Source organism: Sinocyclocheilus anshuiensis, unplaced genomic scaffold (assembly GCF_001515605.1).
Source record: "Sinocyclocheilus anshuiensis isolate Anshui unplaced genomic scaffold, SAMN03320099.WGS_v1.1 scaffold437, whole genome shotgun sequence".
In the NCBI taxonomy this organism is placed as follows: Eukaryota; Metazoa; Chordata; class Actinopteri; order Cypriniformes; family Cyprinidae; genus Sinocyclocheilus; species Sinocyclocheilus anshuiensis.
The window spans coordinates 119,065-138,228 of NW_015539902.1; the positions used below are offsets into that span (position 1 = coordinate 119,065).

A 19,164-nucleotide genomic window follows, 5' to 3' on the forward strand; every position below is an offset into this window, starting at 1 on the left:
TGTTTGTGTAGGGTTTCAATGATTGTCTTCTGGACCATTGCCAAGTCAAAATTCTTCCCCATTATTGTGGTTTCAAAGAACAAGAGATACCCGGAATTTGAACTGTAGGAATGGTCATTTCATGAAACTCAAATATAAATATTCTAATATTTTGAGATACTGGATTTTTGACTGTAAGCTCTAATCATCAAAATTAAAACAAAAACAAAAAAAACTTTTGAAATGTTTTACTTTACATGTAACGAATCTAGAATATATGAAAGTTTAACTTTTTGAAATAAGTTACCAAAAAAATTAACTTTTTTACGATATTCTAATTTTTTGAGATGCACCTGTATATACAGTCAAACCAAAAATTATCCAGGCACCAGATATATTTTTTTATATTTTTTTTACTAGTGGGTGCTGGACACTATAGTTCATTTATGTTAATGAGGATAGCAAAATAAAGTAAACTGTGACAAATCATACCCAAAAATTCTTCATACAGTGGACTACCAGTGTTTAACTTTTTGAAATAAGTTACCAAAAAAATTAACTTTTTTACGATATTCTAATTTTTTGAGATGCACCTGTATATACAGTCAAACCAAAAATTATCCAGGCACCAGATATATTTTTTTATATTTTTTTTACTAGTGGGTGCTGGACACTATAGTTCATTTATGTAAGTGAGGATAACAAAATAAAATAAACTGTGACATGTTATACCCAAAAATTCTTTATACAGTGGACTACCAGTAAAATTGATAAAAATTGGGGACCAAAAATTTGATTTGACACTTTCTCCGGACCATGTTTTATTACATACCTTTCTATCAAAGTTATCTGACATTATCAAGATTAATATTTAAGTTTGTACTTGATTTTATTCATAATGATTTGATTGGGTTTTGAAAAATTAACATAACAGAATGGAATTAGACCATATGCCAGTTTGCTAAAACAATGCCCAAATAGCATGGACATAGTGATTTTAATTAAAGATTAGAAACACATATTGTTTTATTTGGAATGTGCACTGATGAATCATTTATAAGACCAGGAAGATACATGAAGGAAGTAAATAGGGTTCAGTTTGATTTTGTGTTGACTCTAAAACTAATAAAAAATGCAGAGGTGACTCAAATTAGTCTCTGAAATGGTGGGGTGTGTTGGCGTTAGTAACATTACACCACTTATAAACGCCATGGTTTTGTGCCGTTTGATCAATTTAACACTTCATTGGCTCTCAGATCTGATTTGCTTTTGTAAAAGCATGCCATAATCTTCAAAGAGCTGGCAACCAGGAATCTTGATGGGGCTGGAATCAGTCGGAAGCTATCCAAACGACGTGTGAAACTTAATTAAGACACAGACCCCCTTGCGATAAGATCTTAATATCTCGATAGCACCAGGATTTGTTGTCTTGTAGAGATTTGTTTCTTTTAAAAATTTGTATTAGACAGACAAGAGAGCCTGTTGATGTCAAGCGCACCTGCTTCCTTGAGCATTCACCGTACTACAATCATTTAGATTTACCGCAGCGTTTCCACATTGTTTCAATAAAGGGCTGAAATAAGTCTGCCAGTCACACTTAGTTCTGTAAGTACACATCTCCGACCTTTAAATGGCACTTCGCTCAAAGCCACACGACTCTTTCTCTGGACTCTATATAAACTGAGAGATTTCATGATGTTACGCCGTATCTCCCGTCTCACATCACTCGCTTGTAAGTTTTCTCAAGATTACGATCATACCAAGTCCTTACTTTATCTAGATCTAATCTAAAGAGGGCAGGTAGGCCTGCTATCATCCATTCTCATTAAAGAAACATGCAACAGCAATGTTATTTGTGCTTTAATGACTTTCTAGAGTTCACATTCATGTGTAGAATGCTGTAGTTAATGCTAATAGCAACATATCGCGATTTTGTGTAGAACTTGTTGTTATTGACAGACATTCCAGTTCTGTGGAAATTCTGTGTGAGATTCAGTTCTGAGATTTTGTGTGACTCTGGCTATTAGCAATCTGAATTATTGATCAAGCCCAAAGTCTACAACAACTAAAAACTGAAATTTAGTACCAGACCAGTTATTTTTGCTGAAATCATGAATATTATAGTAAGCTCTTTTGTTGTTTTGCTAGAACAGTATGTGATTTTCCCAGAAACCTTTGCATAACCTTACGGTTCAGAACATCAGTGATTTATGTAGTGTTTCTAGAAATCCAGATTTGTTTTTTGCAAAGTGTAAAGATACTTTTCCAATGATGCAATATACTTTTCATTAATGTTTTTTTCCAGTAAAATATTTAAACATCCAGAAAATAAGAGGAATTTACTTGAGAAGCAAAATTCCACAATATGCTACGATTTGAAGTATTTTCTTACCATATACAGTGGTGGCCAAAATTGTCCATGCAGATGGTTGCTCTGAGCACAACAAATATCAGATGAAGTGAGTCGTACTGTTTTTATCTACTTTTAACTTAAATCTTATTTTCCAACTCGCCCCAAATTTGCTCGATGAGGTCGAGGTCCTGACTTTTTGAGGGTTCCAGTCCATCATTTTCAGTGTTCCAGCAGATTCCTTTCGTCGCAGGTAGTTCCGGCAATAGTTTGTTTTATGGGTATTGTAATGGCCAATTCAACAAAAACAACTGAAACCTCTTAAATATGCCAAGTGTTCTAACAATTTTGGCCACCTGTACTTTTTTCCTGTTACATACATTTAATTAAATATAGTGATGTTTATGCTTAAAAATGCCAATGATGATTGAAAATTAACTTAAGATGTAATTTTTGAAAATTAGTTATCTTACACAATTTTGAATATCTTTAAAGATAATTGCATGTAATTTACTGAAAAAATACTAATTAAGAAACTATTGTATTTGCATTGCACTAGTGGCCTTTTTCAAACTACTTCACACCCTTCAGTATTTGTGGAGGATGTGGATAACGGCCAATGTTCTGCCTTCCACGCGCGTTTATGCTTAAAAGAAGCTATAAAGATGATATATTAATGTTATTATCCCCTGAGGCTTTTTAATAGACATATTACACACTTGGATGAATCATTTGCAGGCTGTGCATGGTCTTTCTTTCATGTGATCAGAGCAAAACCCTTTGGTGGGAAGGCTTGTTTACTGATTTTTTCAATCCTCAAAAAGGGATATTCACCCAATCCCCTATCTCTCTCTCTCTCTCTCTGTAAAATCCAGTGGGCTAAAGCAAGCGGCATGTGAGCTGCATTGTGGGTATGGGAAGAGTAAACGTGTTGTTATTGTGTTACTGCGTTGTTTTACCTTTGGGTGAGGAATAGGGTCAATAATGTTGCTAATTTATCATTGCTGCTGTTTAATCGACTTGAATAAACATTGTTTTTAATGAGCGTCTGTGTCCCAGGAGCGAACACTCCTATTAGATCAGTGCGAATTTGGGTTTTGGCTCAGTGAAGAGCACATTGTGTGGAGCACATTGCTTGAGGTTTTTATTGAGCTGTGATTGCATTAATCCTGTTTATAACCATCTATGTAATGAGGCTGCTGTGTGTTTGGGTTCGGCAGCTCATTTCAGGAACCAAATGATCCTCTGAGCGCTAGCCCTAACTGCTAATACAGTTCTACTCTGCCGATCTCGCTCACTATTTTTCTCTCACCCTCCCCTACTCGGTTCTGTGCTGACTCTAGTTATTTTCGAGAGGGTTTTTTTTTTGGATGACAGAAACACAGAGTGAAATGAATGCATTTGGAGTGGGGTTATAGATTGATATTACTCTGGTCGGATCTGGTTATGGTGTTTCTCTCTCCTGAGCAATGGCCTCGGGGGTTTAGAAAGATACGGATCTGTGAACTACTTTGTGGAACCACAAACTACCCCATGCTAATGTACTCTGCTGTGTATTTATCTTTTCAGTCGCATTCAAGCTTGTATTATCTGTCTCTCAAATCAAATACAGCCCGCTGTTCCATCTAGTCTCCATTCAAGAGACGAATTTACCAAAACACCCAATTTTTGCGCATGCATTTAAGCCGGAGAGAATAACAACAACCTAATTAAGATATTTCAGCACATTTAGAAGGTGATTAAACTGGGTTGTGGGTGTTTTTTTGCACTGATATACTGAATACAAATGTAGCGCAAACACATTTGTACTCGTTCGCACAAACAAAAGCATATTTCAGCATTAGTAACAGATGTGGCTTTCACTTTGCATTTTTAAGTCAAAGACTGAAGGACTGAAGATATTTGATGGCTGGAATCAAAGCAAGCCTGTCAAACTGCATTATCTTTGCTGACAAGAATCTCAGCTGAATAAAGCCAATGAATATCTGCAGGGCATATGTGTGACTCACGCTATCTGTGTTTGTTTTCCTCAAGCAGATAATGCATTAAAGGTTTTGCACTAGTCAAGTCTGTATTTTTATGTTAGTTAGACCTTTTGTTTTCTAAATTAATAAACAGATTATTCTTCTTCAACCAACAATGCGGTACTTACCTGGATATAAATCTCATTATAGCCGTGACTAATCAAACAACCCATTGTATCATGCACCAAAAGTGGCTAATGAGATATCTTGTGACCTCTGATGTAGGCAGATCTGGTGTTTGGTTCACGTTCAGAACAGAAGCGGAGGAAATCAGGTGGTTCGGTAATGGCGTTCCTGCCCTGCTGCTCTGGAGGGATCAGACAGAGAACCTGTCGCTCGTAAAATGACACATTCAGCTGTGCCTGGACTGATTCAGCACCTTGCCCAACTCTGCTTTCCTTCTCTCTGGGGTTTTGTGTGTGTGTACAACAGCTATGCAGTTCCTTGCTCTCTGCTTTGCTACAGTACTTTACACTCATACTGGGCTGAGCTACTTTAGCTAGAGGTCTAGGACAGTCCGATAGTTCTAGATGGTGAATTTAAAACAGTGTTTCGTAGATTAGTTCTAGATTATTTTTGCCTGCTAACTTATATAGTCATACTTTTGAATATCAATATAAATTCTGATCCAGTTTGCATCTTATTCTAGACAAAAACATCTTATTTGACAGGGGGAGACTGTCTGAGTGACAAGAAACATAACTTCACTTTGTTTTCACATGCAATTTCAGGGCTGGTTATCTGAAACAATTGATACAACAATAGCAAATTGGCCTGGAAAAACTCAGCTAGGAAATTTGGTATTGTTAAATTTATGCTCAAAAGTATTAAAAGATTAGTTTCTTGTTGAACACAAAAGAAGATATTTTGAATATGTCTCAGTGTATTTATGTATCTATGTATGTATGTATGTATTTATTCATTTATTTAAATTTTAGTCTAATGTCGTTTTGGACCCCATTGACTTTAATTGTATGGGCAAAAAAAAAAGAAAAAAGATTTTGAGTGAACTATATCTTAATACAAGTTTTATATCAGATTTGATATGGAAATACTTTGAAAAATGTCTCAGGGTTGTTTTGTTTTGCTTTTCCTTGCCCATACATTTAAAGCCAGTAGAGTGCAATGTTGTTTTGGACCACATTGACTTGTATTGTATGGTATAGCTCACAAAAATAAAAAATTGGGCCAAGTACACCTTCAGCTCTATAATCCTGCTGTATCACATTTGATTGATTGGAAAATGGGTTGAAAAATGTCTTATTTATTTATTTATTTGTTATTATTATTATTATTATTATTTATTTTTTTGTGAACTATACCTTTAAGTACTGATAGTTTAATAACTTCAGAATTAATCTAATTCTGTCTGTGGATATCTGCTTTCATTTCTACTAAGAGCCTCAGCCAAAACTAACTAAATATTTTGGATGAGATATGATGGCACTAACAGAAAAACTTTCACAAAGTAATTAGTTCTATACAAAAGTGTCCATTGTATAACTTTGGATTGCAAATGGAGATTTCAAGAAGCTGTTGTCATTTTTGTGTGCAGTATTCATCAGTGAGAATGCCGTCTGAGGATGTGACTGTGGAGGGCAGCCTGCTTCATTTCTGTGGCTTTGGTTTCTCCATTAATAGAGTTGTTTAGCGCTTGTTCTATTTTTTATGACACCCGGTGCGATACTTGTACCATTTCAGCTCAAGAGGCATTTGATTTTAACTTGTGATAATATCACAAATCAAACCCTGGGCGTATTATTGACTGACATTTATAATGCCATCGGGGGCCATGAATATACAAAAGCAGTTGCATTATGTAAGACATGCATAATGAATGTGCTTCAGGAGTGTATTGATGAAGAAAAAAACCTGAGATGTCAGTCTTCAAGTACTTTGCGCTGATACAATCCTGCATGGCAGCCATGAAACCCAAAGCCCCTGATGGAAACAAACGGTCCCATTTTGTCAATCTTCGCTTTGATGGAAGACAGTCCACAATGCACCTGATGCCAAAGCACCGCATTTCCTTTCTGCTGGACCAGGTATCAAACGGCAATGGTTTGCTTTTCATAGAGCTTACAACATCAACAACGTGCACTTTTCAGTGGGAAACATCAAAATGAACATCTTGAATGAAGAAGAAACTCTCTTTCTGTGGCTCAATTTGCAAATTGGTTCGTTCCGAAGGTGTAGTTGATTGTTTGAATTTAAAACGTAATCTTTTTAAATAATGCAACAATAAAATTATACAAGTGCCTTTTTGAGTAGACTTCAAGCTGCTTTTCAGTGCAGCGAGGTGTGTACGGTGTTGAACGGTAATGAGCTTCTTTCTCCACAGCGCTCTGTTGACACTCCTCATCAGGTTAAAGGAAGTGCCTCTTTCTTTCTCGTTAACAGCCTCTCCCAGGTGTAAGACATTGTCTTTCAGAACATACTTAAGTGAATGCAGTGTGTTATTTTGCTGTCAGAAACTACATTGGGGACGATACTTATTTATTTAAGTCAACCACGTATTACCGCTTGACGTTGAGAACTGCATCACATGGATCCCTTTCCACCAAGGTTTTTTTTTTTTTCTTCCCTAGTCTGGGTTTCGTGAACATGAAAAGGCACTGTATGTTTTAGCAGTTTGACTCCAGTGTGTATGCCAACACTTCAAAGCAGCTGTGCAGAGACTGAGACTCATATTTGAATTGAATTTCATATCTCTAGTGTCGCCTTCTCCCACAGTAGGACACAAATGACTATAAATACATCAGAGCATCAGTATTTCAGGGAAGATGAGGTTTGAATTTGCAAAGAAGGGCATCAGCATGCTCTACAGTGTGGCTTATTGTACCCAAGCAAAGTACTGGGAAATCAGACGCATTGCAGCTCTTCAGTAATAATGAGACACATGCAGCATGATGTTATTTACCCAAGTAACACTTTGCTGTTTCAGGATCAAGACTCCTATTCAACCAATCAAGTCATTTGTTTTTGTTGTAGTTGTGTTTTGAGGAATCATAGACAACCCTTCTCTCTTTGGAGAGCTTTAATACAGATCATGACTTATTTTAATGTTTTCTTGTTCAGATGACAGCCTAAGCTCAGACAGCGAGGTTCTGGAGATTCCATTCATCAGCAGATATAGAGCAGGAGTGTATGAATGCACCGCATCCAACGACATTGCAGTGGACACACAGACTGTTGAGCTCACAGTCAACTGTAAGTCTCTTTTGAATTTAAGTCAACATTGCATACATATACAATTTATATTGCATATGTAATTTATTTATTTATTGACTTATTTATTGACTTGTTTATTTATTTATAAACAAATATTTGTTCACTTTTAAATAAATACATTTATAATGATGATTTGTTTAATAAATAAATAAAGTTTTTGTTAATGAAATGTTTTAAAAATGCAACAAAAACATCATCACTAAATCTTAAGACTTTTGAACCCGACTTTATGTGCAAAACGTTTATTTGCTTAATTGTTTAAACCTGTAAACTTTCAGGGTTTTATTTAAATAAATATAAAATTATAATTATAACAAAAATTATAACATTTATTTATTCATTTAAACAACTTTAACGTTTTCTGTAAATAAAGAGAAAGGATTTTACTGAAATAAATAAATATAAAATGATAATATAATGTGTAGCAAAATGTCTTAAAATGCAAAACAAAAGTTCAAAGGTTTAAGACCTTTGAACCCCACTTTATGTGTACAAATTTTATTTGTAATTTATTTATTCAAACATGTTAATACACAGACATTTTAGGATTTTATTTAAATAAATAAATATAAAACGATAATATAATTTGTAAGTAAATGTCTTGAAATGCAAAATAAAAGAATGACCAATAGTGTACTTTTGATCCCGCTTTGTGTACAAATTATATTTAATTTTGTTTGTTTGTTGTTTGAAGTATGCATTATGATGGTCACTAACTAATGGTGCTTTTCCACTGCGTGGTACGACTCGGCGCGGTACGGCTCAGTACGGCATGGTTTGCGTTTCCCCTGCAGTTCACAGGGGCGTGTCTAGAGCATTTTAAATGGGGGGGCCAGTCTGGGGCATTGGCTCAAAAGAGGGTGGCCGGGGGGGAGGGGTTGTGTTGTGTTTGCGGAACGATATGGGGGGGTGGGGGTTGTGTTTGCGGAACGATGTGTGTTAAAAGCACACGTCCAGTTTTGTGTGAGTGAAGGAAATCCGCTTGGGAGTGGAGAGATTCATCCTCGCGCACATGGATCGTGTAACATTATGCGCTCTCTACATTGTCATTAAGATCACACTATAGAAACCGCCTAAAATTTGAAATTTACTAAAAACAAGCCTATGGCAAGACATTTGGTAGGGGGGGCACCTGGGGTGGCCAGCCAAATTTCAGGGGGGGCCGGTGCCACCACGTAGACACGCCCCTGGCAGTTCAGTACCGCTTTAGAATGGGCGGGATTATTCACATGTCGTTATAGTTGCGCCGCCACGACTCCTAAAAAAAACTTTTTCATTCTGCGTCGCCCCATCAAGCTCTCGCTGGATCCGCTCCTCTGCTATCAACTAGAGGAACATCTGTTCTTCCGCAACAGACAACAAAACTTTTTGGTTGTTAAAAAAAGGTGCGCTCGTTCAAAACAGTTGTGTTCGATCCTTCGCTGGCTGTGCTGATTTAAATCTACCGGTTCTTTTGTGTTGCAAGTTCAGTGACGCAGGTAGTGACAATTCTCTCCGGCCAATCCGTGATCAGCAGAGTTTACACGTCACGTTTTGGTAACGGTACGGTTCACTTGGAACCTCAAACGAGGCGGTACTAAAAAAAGTACCAGGTACCAGGTACTGTATCCAGTGGAAAACCCCCCAAAAGTGAACCGTACCGAGCCGTACCGTGCCGTACCATGCAGTGGAAAAGCGTCATAACAGTCCCTAACAGAGATCCTTTATGTGGTTTTGTGTGTTTAGACCCTCCCAGTGTTTCAGATGGCAGAGATGTTGGCGTGACCCTGGGTCAGAGAGGTGTCCTGCAGTGTGAGGCAGATGCTGTACCCGAGGCAGATTTTGAGTGGTACAGAGATGACAGGAGGTATGGCATTTCACTTCAGGATATTCTGCTTCATCTGTTCCTTTCTTTGGGATAAAACCGTAACCTCAATGTAACACTTAGTGTTATGTGTGTGTGTGTGTGTGTTTGTGTGCACTCTGTAATTTCTCTTTCAATTTACAGTTTCTTTTTTGCTAGATGTGTACAGTAGCAGCTAGTTCTTAACAAGAGTGTTCTGTATTTCCTGTATATCTGTCAGATGTATAATATTGGAATTGACATTGTGAGGTGAAGGACAAATATTTTTCAGTAGTTGTACATGACTGACTAGATGTGCTGTCATTTGTTCACTGTATTTAACAGCAAAATACTTGAGTGCCTTTGGCTGGAATGTGTCTCATTATGTTCTCTCAAACTGTCTTTGATGTCAAGTGAAGAATAAGTTGTCACAATTTTGTATCATAATTAAATGTGCAGAAGCGCACGTGTGCGTGTCCCTCTGCGTGCCACTGCCAGTAATTCAATCCTGCAGTTTTGCCTCCTTTTAATGTATCTAGGCCCGCCGCAATCTGCGTCCGAAAATGTTGATGCTGTCATAAATGTAACCTCTAGCTTCAAAGCAAGCTCTGATGTAGCGTAAACAAGGCCAGGCTGATTCAAGTCTCCCCATTTGCTGACTGTTTCCCAGGATCTTCAGTGACTTTGATGGTATTGAGATTGAGGATGCCGGAGGATTTTCAAAGCTGACATTCTTCAACGTGTCCGAGGCAGACTATGGCAATTACACCTGCATTGCTATCAACAAACTTGGGAGCGCTAACACAAGCATCATCCTATACGGTAAGTTTCAGTAGTTGCTGGTTTCAGTCAAGTCTTAAAGTATGTTTGGAGCCTCTTCACAATTCTTCAACTAGTTGAATTTTTTTTTTTTTTGCTTAAACGTTCGTTCAAAAAAAAAAAAGCTGAACGAAAGCAGAACTTCATGCTGAGAACGTTCCTGTAAACACTATGAATTTTCCTTTGGTAGTTTCTGACCCGTTCAACTATTAATCTTTGAGATTTTCATCTCAGGATTCTCCTTCATTTGCTTTTGATTCATGTTTTTGTGTTTGTTTTTGTTGATGTAGAAATAATTGAACCCACTAGTTCGACACTATTGCAAGGTTAGTAGAGTGCATGGGAATGTGGCCTCCTAAAGCATGTTCCAGCGTGTTTAATAGGCAAAGAAGATGCAAACATGGTTATTTTCACATCAACCGCAATGTGACAAGGCCAAGTCGTTGATACGGCACTCAAGTTTATCGGCGAGGGCGGCTCACAAAATTTCCCTGATTTGAACAGGGTAATATAATTGTCGTGCCTCGTCTGACAGAATGTGATTGTCAGATTGTAAATTGGCCACTAGCTGTTCCTATTAAGGGGGTTATTAGCTTAAAATCCCATTTTGTAATGTCAATAATATATTCAGCACATTGAGTGACAGTCTGAATTGGCGCTCTGGGATTGGCGGGGTACTGACATGCCTCAATCTGCCTTCAGTCACTGTGGGTTGATGAATGGGTCTCTGTTTTTTGTACTGTAGCCTAAACATGTTTCTCTTTCTCCTCTGTCACTTTCTTTCCTCTCTAACCTTCCTCCACCATGGCATGGCTTCATTATGTCAATGCATGCTCTCATCCGCTGTCTGTAAGTACATGTCTGCATCATATGATGTATTTTGATGTTTGTTGAATTGTGAGTGATTCGTTATTACTCAGCTGATGAGAAAAGTACTTAAAGGAAAATTGTCATAATTTACTTGCAATCATACTTCTGTGGAACAGGAAAAAAAAAGGAATACTGTTCTTTAACCAATGTAATTACAGTGAACAGACTGGACAAAACGGACAGAAAAGCAGCATGAAAGAATCGTAAAAGTGGTCCATATGACTCATGCGCTGAAGTCCAAGTTTTCTGAAGTGATACAGTAGTTGGAGAGCAGTAGTGATGCCCGATTCATAAAAGAATCATTCTTTTGAGTTGGACATTTTTAATGAATCAATTGATTAAATTCTCAAAATCAGCCTGAATGATTCATTTGAATTGGACTGTCCGCTTCTCAAGTTCTCAAGGACACAGTAATCTTGCAGTGGTTAACAGTTCACTGGAATATAACAAAAAATATAACATTAGTTTATTGGACTACTTTTATGATACTTTTATAGTACTTTTGCATCCTTTTTAAAGCCTAAAATCTTCAGTTATTGTTCATTAAAGTAGCATGGAAAAGAACCAGTGTATCATTCCACATAAGAAAGTAAGGCAGTTTGGAATAATATGACGGTGGGAAATTGATGACAAATATTCTCATTTTTGGCTGAGCTATAAATCACTTTAAATGTACATTTGCCCCTTACAAAAAAGTGCCATGGTCTTACCTGGACTTAGGAACCATGGTAGTACACAATGGTTTATTGTACACTCTACAATAGCTGTCAGTGGGGCAGTACTTTTTAAAAGGTTCAAATTTGTACTATTTAGGTGCTAAAATGTACATTTTATGTCCAAAGGTTTACATTTTGAAAAGGTACAGGCCGAGTGACAGCTTTTATACCTTTTTTTCTGAGATTGTACATAAATCATACAGTATCATTCTATCAATACAGTATATCAACCCAATTTACCATTGTACTGCCACAGTAGGAGAGACCTCGGCCAATTTAACTTTTTACTTTTTACTCTCAGACTACTGCAATTTGTCCATCTTGTGGTATCAAGCCTATGAATGTGCCAACAGTAATATTGCCATTAATGCACATGCATAGAGAAAAATCATATTGAATTTCAGACAAGTCATGTTAAAATTGCAGCTAATACACATTCTATTGATGAATAGAAGTTGCAGTGCACACTTTAAGTTATTCAGCTATTTGAGATCTATTAGTTAAAGGAATGTCATTCATTTAATACTAAATAGTTTATAGTTTTATATGGTACTGATTCTTTTAGCTATGTTGAATGATATGTTTAAAAGCAAAGGTCAAACTGAGACCTACATTATTTAAAATATATCTTTTACTCAAATATACTGATTATCTGCTAACTCAAGAACAACATTCTCCTACATAGAAATAATATTCATTACATATTTTAAAGATTGCATTTTTTTTTCAATGCATTCAGTTTTTTTTTTCATAACAAAGGGTGTGGATCTCAGAGTTTAGATAAAATGTGAGAAAATGAGCAAAACTTTTAATTAGCAATAATTTTTGTAATAATTTTTTAAAATACATTCTCCTTTAAACCTCAAAATCTTTTTATTTTTCTGACAAACCAATGCACTTTTTTTCAGGCAGAGAGAGTCTTTACATTTGAGCACGTTAAATAAATATCACTCAAACTTGTTTGTGATTGAAAATGTATGTGTTATAATTGCCTCTGGTCTTTCCTACTTTTTTGTAAGGGGTTGTTCCTCACCTGTATATGTTGTTGATGGTTGTTACTGATTTGTCCTTGCATTGTCCTTTAATCTTTCTTCTCTGCCAAGAACAGAAATATTGTCCTGGCCAACTTTTCTTCACTGACTGGCCTAAAAAAAAGTGTGGGATTGGTAACCATGTCCTCTCCGGAGAGTCATTAATTGCACTGAATTTGATTGTGAGAACCTCACATTAGTATAATTACACTTTTGCAGGATTTACTCTAAGCTGTGGCTGCAGAATAATTGGATAGCTGTCCCTAAAGAAAGCCTACCGTACTCTCCGAAATCCAGGGGAAATTAGACCTCAGTCTAAAAGGCCCATCAAAGAGAAAGATTTAATAGACATCAGTGCTAATACAATGACATAACATTTGTTTTGTTGGGACTGAATATTGCCGCTCTCTAATAGTGATCGTTCACACCAAACGTGAAGTGAAAAAGATGATTCAAACTTCTGTTCCAACCAAGAGTGGAAAAAGTCTTGTTCAATAGATGAAACTTTCCATCTGTTTGTGTATATGTATAAACTCGGGGTTGCATGACTACTGTTCTTTTACTAATAGACTAGTTGGCCAAAAAAGCAGTAGACTAGTCTGTTGTGTTGTCCTGGTGGGTCAGGATCTGAAAAGGTCTACGAGGAGGGATTCGAACTCGGAAGACCCAAGGCACAACTGCTCCATATGTCGGCGCGCTGTCCATGAGGCTATCGGCACTGACATAGTCAATAGTTTTAAGTATAAAATTCTATTATTGATTAAATAATGTATATTTTTAAATAAATAAATAGAGTGTATGTCTTTACGCCATTCGCAATTCTTCATGGGAGTGTGTTGGTGTTAATGAGCTCTTTTGCCTTGGATCTCATTTCCATGGTAACCATAGTTCTCTGAAGGGTAGATCCAAGGAGGATTGTGAGTAATGTAGTTCTTCACTGAGAATGTGGCTATCAAACATGATTTTTCAGTTATTAATTTATTTATTTTTAATGAAGCTGGAATCACACAGACTTGTTGCCTTTATAGATACATATTTCATCATTTGGAGTATATGGTAGGTCTGGCTTGATTATATGTTAAAAAAATCAATTTCTTTATGGAGAAAATGAATGGGATTTCTTCTCTGGAACCCAACTGTTGCGTTCTATTGAACAAGCGCAGCTGGTCATGTGATCTGTGAGTAGTTGACTCAGGATCAAAGAAGCCATTGGCAGAGCTAACTGAGTAGTTGACTAGACAGTGCAACCCTTAAATATAAATATACACACGTATGGTATTTCAACATTGAACAACATTAGCATGTTAGGTGTTGCTACCATATTTTTGTTTGATGAGAGTGTTTGACTAAAACTTTACCTGATGACAAGGTAAAAGCAATTGTAACCCAAAGAGTACTAGCGACTGAGTCCTCCTTAGCTATAATACAGAACTAAATCTCACAAAACCACATTTTACATTAAAACCAAAAGTATATAAGTGTATTTAAAAAAAAAAAAAAAAAAAAGACTGTTAGGACCATTAAAATATATACTGCCATTCAAAAGTTTGGGGTCAATTTTTTATGAGTATTGATTTGTAATATTCTTGAAAGAAATCTCTTTTGTATACCAAAACTGCATTGATTTGATCAAAAATACAGTAAAATTGTAATACTGATATATATTTTTACAATTTAAAAATAGCAATTTTCTGTTTTAAAGTAAAAAAATTGATTTATTCCTGTGATGTCAAAGTTGAATTTTTTCCCCCCAGGATTTTTGATGCGTCATTAGTTAAAAGGAACATAATTTTTTGATATATACTTTTGTTTTTTGTTTTGTTTTGTTTTGATGTGTTTTTGTTTTGTTTGTAACAAAAAGTATTTTATTCAAGTTAAGGCATTCTTGCAGAATCAAAGTATTAATTCTTTTTAAAAAAATAAATTCGTACTGACCTCAAGCTTTTGACCAGTATTTAACAACAATAATAGCCTATATGTATAATATATTGTTATATATAATAATGTCTGCTTTTTGTATTATTACAAATTAATCCATTGACTATTATTTAAATATTGCATTACATCAGAATACGAGCGCAATAGTTTTCATCAGACTGCCATACTTAATTCATACTTTCTCGTTTCCATTTTTTACTATGACAATCACACCGTTGTCTGTGTGGCAAGTGGAGCATCTGTTCTACTGGTTAAACTGCACCTCCAGGGATTATCTTGTTTATAAGCAACTGCAATTACGGCTGACCTCGGCGGTTGACTGGTCAAGGATGCGGCGTACAGTAGGGTAATAATGGTGAGAGCACAGGGAGACTGGATGTGCTGGATTGAAATGAGAAGAACAGATGCTCCTGCGTTACAAATGTGACCACTAAAGACCCTCGCTTAGACGTTAATCTGCCGAGCTGGAGCGCTTTCGTCCCAGTTAGATGACCCGCTACCACAGCAGAGCCAGCGGAACCATGCCAGAATACTCTAGATTGACTTGATTCATATTTTTAGGCAACATCTCATTTAGACTAAAATATGTGCCTAATAGCACCAATGGGAATGATGTACTATAGTGAGTTCATATTGCATGTTGTGTCTTTTTCATTCAAAGTGTTTTGTTATATAATCTCTCTTTTAGCGGAGACTGCTTCCATTTTAGAAATGACTTCATCCGATTTAGAGCAAACAGCCTTTGAAAACAATGATATGTTGGAAGGTTTGTGATACACAAGCTACTAAATACTACTAATAACTACAAACTCCTCAACAAATAGGAGATGCTATAATATACTAACATAGATTTTAACTTGACTAGAAAATAGCGGTTTAGAAAACGAGGCAGTAAAGCTAGAAAATGCTGACAGCTGACAACGAATGAAAGATAATATTGAGGAAGTGCAGATGCGTAGGTGAGCGCCCTACATAAGGGTTCATGCCATGTTACAGACAGTCTGAGGAATGAAAACGAGGCAGTTTACAGCACAGTTGCAGACCCGGAGCTGTTTTGCCTGACACGTGCGAATCTTTTCAATGCTTTAGGACCCGGAGCAGTTCAGGATGGCAACAGCGGCACGTCAACGGTCTTCACACCCACCTGTCTACTTCTCATCGTACTTCTACAACTCTTGCTCAAGTTTTGATGCCGAAGATGTTTCCAGTGGATAAAGATCACAGTTTGTGTGACATCGCTCTCATCTTGGAGCCACAAAGCGTGCATGGGTTACCGAAAATGCCCAAAAATGTGCATGGGGTGCCCAAGTACTTCCTTTTAATAAAGTAATCATGCATTTCTTTTGTTTATAATACAGTTTAATAATGTAACTTCTCTTACATTGCTAATTGTCGCACTGTTTTGCCCCACTGAATACAGTTTGTATTCACTAAAAGCAAATGACAGAGAGGCATGTTTAATTTGAAATATTTAATTTAATTTATTTTTGTGACTGTTGTTTTAACTCTGTAACCCTTAAGAATTCAAATAGAATACAGTGTGATTGGGGAGTAAATCATTCAAGTCAAAGGCATGCGATAAGGAAGGGCATATGTCTCCATTTTGTTCTCTTTTGTTTTATTGTCGCTATATTTTTACTGTATCATAACTGTACAGCTGATCAAAATAAGCAGCAAAAAAGATGCAAGCATGTTTTTCGAGTACTTCTAATCTTTATTTTACCCTTTAACACACACAAAACAATGCAGTACATATCAGTTTGTTTTTATTTTGATATATTTTGATGACCAGAATGGCACAGTTGGACTATGCAGAACCATGTAAAAGCTCTATATTAAATGGGTTTATTTACACCACAAAGTAATAAATCAGATGTTGGAAACGTTTTAGTATTTATGACAACGTATGAATTGAAGGCATTTGGAGCTTTGTTGCAGGTGTAATGTAAACTTATTGAATCTAATTTGAAAGCCCAAAGAGCAATCTGCTAATAAATGTTGAGTTTTATTTTTGTTGCCACAATAGTTTTTCCAAATGTTTATTGTTGAATTCTGTCCAGAGTTATACAAACCAAACCGGGCGCTTAAATGTTCATTATTTAAACACGTCGTTCCTGCTAACATCTCTGTATGTATATGCATATATATAACTTGTACAAAGGGAAAATATGCACACTTGTTTTTACTAAAATTGTGAAACTGTTTAATACAATGCAACGTTTTCTATTTTTTGTTATTCCCTTTTTCTGAAGCTGTGTAATTTATTTCTCAAATTGTATTATGGTAGATACCAGCTCATTGCAGTTGCTCATTGTGAAATCTGATGTGTAAATATTGTGCTTTCGGAAAAAGCAGATGAGACTCATTGCCCTTCATCATCTCATCATGAGCAGATGTCCAGACGTCCTTTGTATTCTAGGAAAAAAAAAAAAAGTGAGAATTGATATGAAGTTGGTGTTGGTTGACCTCAAATCTATATTGCGATTTTCTTCTTTTTTGGGGGCTATATTTGATAGGATGTATGCCTAGTGTTTCCCATTTTTTCATTTAAAGTAATAGTTCTGCCAAAGATTAAAACTCTCATCATTTATTCACCCTCATGCTTTTCCAAAGAAAGACATTTATCCGAACAACGATAAAAATCATACAGGTTTTGAAATGACTTGAGGGTGAGTAAATTATGGTAGTTTTCATTTTTGTACAAACAATTCTTTAAATATCACGAACCACATGTCAGATGGAAATCAGTCTAGTCCAGTGGATTTTAAGCACAAGTTGTATGTTAATGAAAGGGAATGTGATGTATGTGCAGTTTAATGGGTGACAGTGTGTTTTCTTGCCCCAAACTTGTATTGTTCAGTATTATGGCATAGGGACCACAACCAGATTAAGAACAGTTCACGCATTTCTTAAATCTGTGAGACTAATTTTATGGCAGTGTTTTAATTTAAAATCACAAAATTTAAAAAGCACGTCCTGATAAATAATGTCTGTGAGTTCCTGTGTGGAAAAGATTTTGGATCAAGGCTGATCAAAGAGAGAGCGATCAATCAATGCACCGTATTAACAGAAACACAAGGCTCATCTGTTCATGGCTGTAATTCAATTCACATGTCCAACTTGGTGCAAAGAATTGACTTAGTTCCCACCGCCCAACCTTTAAAATGTTCATTTTGTTCCACTGATCTCTGGTGGTTCCCTGGAGAGGAGCAAATTAAGTATTTCAACTCCTTGTATTGTAAAGAATTTGTTGCGTCATATGTTTTTCCTTTAATGGAGATGGTGTGTTCATATTTAAGACTTACAATAATAAAATGTTGTATCTAAATAGAATGGGTCTGCAGTCTTATTGTAATTCTTGAAGGAAGGAGATATAGATAGATTTTATTATAAATTGTGTGCAAATATAAAATATACATGCATCTGAGTGGCCATATGGTCTCCTTGATATTTGAATTCAAGGTCATTGAAGTGTAATAGTGTATAACAACTTTTCACTTGACGATTTTTCAGAGTGGGTTTATAATTGGTCATTTTTGTATAGACAAACTCGTTGAAACCAGAGCAAATCCACACCAACACAGGCCGATTCAAAATCAATCATTCAAATCCCCGATTCTGAGACCACTTGAGCAGCACCTCGATCCTCTGGTTAAGGAAGGAGGTGTCAGTATGGTAAGTGTTTTAAAGGGCTTTTGGCCTGTGGGAGAGATGCACATGAGCTCTAAGTGCTGGGCTTGAGAAGGAAGCTGTGAGATCCATTCTGAAAGTGACGCGAGAACCGTCTGTGATTGAAGTTAAAAAAGGACACTTAATTAAAGCCTCGCATTTCACTGTCTTTTTTTTTTCTACCGTGATTGTTCATTGTAGATGATGGCTGTAGTATCACTCTCTGCTGCTAGTTAGAGAGGCACCAGGTGACAAACATGGCAGTATGGAAGACAATTAGGATGGCGCTGAGAGACAGCTGAAAACAGTCGGATCAGCTTTACATATCTGAAAGAGAATGACGGCCACAAAATTATCAAATTGGATGGATGAATGTTGTATTTTGGAGACTGGGGCTAGTTGTCAAAAGGGCTTCTACTCAAAGTGAGTAGAGGATTTTAATCAAATTTCCAACTGCACAAGTGATTGTTTTCTCTAATCGTGCTTTTTGAATACTAGCTACAAAAATCTAATTCTTCAAACTAAACTCAAAAATCTCAGTCAAGAACGAACTACTTAATGAAGAATATCAACGTACAGCTTGAACTGTGTTCTGAGTAGCCTACTAATATATAAAGTTACTTATATATTACTACTTAGTTATATAAAGTTACTTGAAATTAAATGTTAACTGAAATAAAATATTGAAAAAATATTTTGTTTTTCTTGACAAGAA

The 19,164-nt window shown here is 36.2% G+C and overlaps 1 protein-coding gene across 7 annotated transcripts in view; it reads left to right on the plus strand.

The window, feature by feature from the left end:
• Window positions 1–18,076, plus strand: part of ntm (neurotrimin) — an 86,306-nt gene extending 68,230 nt beyond the window's left edge. Inside the window, exons 4-9 of one of the 7 annotated variants that reach the window (XM_016482951.1) lie at window positions 7,432–7,563; window positions 9,310–9,430; window positions 10,077–10,228; window positions 10,516–10,551; window positions 15,490–15,546; window positions 15,870–18,076. In XM_016482951.1, the coding sequence (XP_016338437.1) occupies window positions 7,432–7,563; window positions 9,310–9,430; window positions 10,077–10,228; window positions 10,516–10,551; window positions 15,490–15,546; window positions 15,870–15,970 (599 nt within the window). In that variant the 3' untranslated portion in view covers window positions 15,971–18,076. Of the gene's footprint in view, window positions 1–7,431; window positions 7,564–9,309; window positions 9,431–10,076; window positions 10,229–10,515; window positions 10,552–15,468; window positions 15,547–15,869 lie in introns of all 7 variants that reach the window. The other 6 variants (XM_016482954.1, XM_016482955.1, XM_016482952.1 and 3 more) reach the window with 6 other exon arrangements.
• The last annotated feature ends 1,088 nt before the right edge of the window (window positions 18,077–19,164 follow it).